We start from the raw sequence: 2,430 nt of genomic DNA on the forward strand, positions 1-2,430 counted from the left end.
AAGGCATAGCTAACACAGCAAAACATTTTTTCAACTAGCAACAGGCTTCACGCAACCATTGTTTCAACTAAGCATGGCTTTCACGAACACTTGTTTACAATCAGTCATGGCTTCACGCCAAATTGTTTCACTAGTCTACTCTCTCACGCAACATTGCTTTCAAATCTAGCATAGCTTCACGCAACATGGTTACATCCGAGCATAGCTTCACGCAACATTATGTTTCAACTAGACACAAGCTTTCACCGAATAGAGCTCTCCTGCGTTACCCATCTGCCAGATTGCAGACGTGCATCCGATGCACGTCTGCGAAGGCGTTCACAGTTCCATTTGCGAATTGGTGTTTCAGTCATATCCTCGCGGGAAGCCGGTGCTCTGCATGGTGCAAGTAGACATGCATCGTGTGCGTCAGTACTTAGAGAGACGAGGGGCAGGTGTGGTCGCGTGGTGAGGGGGAGAGGGGGAGGCACGAATGTGTGGGTCGCCGGTTTGGGGCGAGCTACTATCAGTGTGTAGTGACATGGGGGAGGGAGGGACTGAGCTACTGGCTGCATTCGTGCAGGCGAGGCGCGCGCGATATCTGAGGCGGCCGCGACCCACGCTCTGTGACCGTGACCTCACGCTGGACGAGGTGTTTGGACACGGGTGACAGATGACAGTTACGATGGACACAGGTGAGAGATGAGTTCGATGGACACGGGTGACAGATGACAGCGACGACAGACACGGGTGACAGATGACAGCTACGACAGAACCGGGTGACAGATGACAGCGACGATGGACACAGGTGAGATGACAGTTACGATGGACACAGATGACAGATGACAGCGACGATGGACACAGGTGAGAGATGACAGCGACGATGGACACGGGTGACAGATGACAGCGACGATGGACATGGGTGACAGATGACAGCGACGATGGACACAGGTGACAGATGACAGCGACAATGGACACAGGTGACAGATGACAGCGACGATGGACACGGGTGACAGATGACCGCTTTAATCTTGGCCACGACGAGTAAACTGACACGCACACGTACGGATGCATGGACGAACACACGCACGCACGCAGTGTGTTGCAGTAGGCGCGTGTGAAGATGGTTATGGCTACGATCAGAGTAGAGGTAAAGGTTACGGTTAGATGTGTAGTTAGATTTAGTCTTAGTACGAGGGTAACGAGACTAGGGTTATGGAGTTGGAGATACAGTTAGATTTGGATTAGCTTTAGAGTGAGCAGGAAAGGGTAAGGGTTAGGGGTTGCAGTGTAGATGTTAGGGTAAGGAGGCAAAGGTTAGAGGTATGACTACCATAACCACCATCACTAACATTCAAGCGGAACTCCCATGTCAGTTCACAATCATCGCAGCACTTCTGAATAAGCGATAAGCCCGCTGCCCTCTCATTCCACAAACTTCGCATAAAAACACCATCGGTCATTTGAGAATGATTTATTAGAAATACATTGGAGCGTACTAACTATATGGCCTTGCTTTGCCCACCGATGGACCGTATAAACGTTTTACATAGCAGCATCTTATGCTGCGAAGACACAACAACTAATTATAACTAACTAGCTATAGTGTGATTGCCGAGATACACGCAAAGTCACACAATCAACTTATATGTCATCGTTTCTTAAATGTACGATTAATCACTTCTGCGATCTAATTATCATATAATTATTCGAAAAAATGCAAAAATAATTCGCCGGATATAACGCAATGAGTTTATATATATATATGCTATAGAGGCCATGTATTTGCTGTATAGGTTATATAAGATTATATTAAGCTATGCTTCTCATGTTTTGATTAAACATATTTTGTTGTGATTACTGTAAACTCGTATGTCAGTTATGTTTTGTCGCTCTCTGCCGGGGAGCAAGGTTCGGTGGGCTGGCTCATGTTTGACTGCGGCTCTAACTGCATTCCTTCCTGCCTCGCGTTTGTCTGCAACAATTCCAGCAAAAACAGCGTTGCTACGAAAGCGAAACTTTGCCACGAATGAGCAGCGTGAACTATTGCAAGGTTTGTAACACATACATAAAGTCAGGAGTCTATCGATATTGATAGACTCCTGATAAAGTTGCATCTCAGCTTTCATCCTACGCACGAAAGCAATAAAAACGGATAATGAAAACAACGATTATTTGGAAATTTAATTGTAAATAGCAGCTAGAGACTGCGTTGGCATACCAGTAGTGCGTTGCGCTCTGTGACGATGGCAGCAAGCTGAGACCTAAGTCCATCGAGTTCTTGTCCGAGCTGACACTCCAGACGTTTCACACTCGCTGAAGAAGAATCCCTCTCTGTGACAATCTGTTCCTCCAACTGAATTAATTCTGCAACTAAAAATACAAAGGATTCTAACGATATTTCTATCCCATCTAAGAATATAGTTAATGTAGAAACTTGTCCAGTATTAT

At 46.0% G+C, this 2,430-nt stretch overlaps 1 protein-coding gene across 1 annotated transcript; it reads right to left on the reverse strand.

Annotated features, from left to right (window-relative positions):
* Positions 1-1,437: 1,437 nt before the first annotated feature.
* On the reverse strand, positions 1,438-2,352 carry LOC106812936 (the record flags this gene model as incomplete). The annotated part of the gene is given in 2 exon segments (XM_014816946.1): positions 1,438-1,954; positions 2,201-2,352. Coding segments are annotated over 2 exon segments (248 nt in total), but the record flags the coding sequence as incomplete, so codon positions are not given.
* Positions 2,353-2,430: the final 78 nt, after the last annotated feature.

Source organism: Priapulus caudatus, unplaced genomic scaffold (genome assembly GCF_000485595.1).
Source record: "Priapulus caudatus unplaced genomic scaffold, Priapulus_caudatus-5.0.1 Scaffold703, whole genome shotgun sequence".
Lineage (NCBI taxonomy): Eukaryota > Metazoa > Priapulida > Priapulimorpha > Priapulimorphida > Priapulidae > Priapulus > Priapulus caudatus.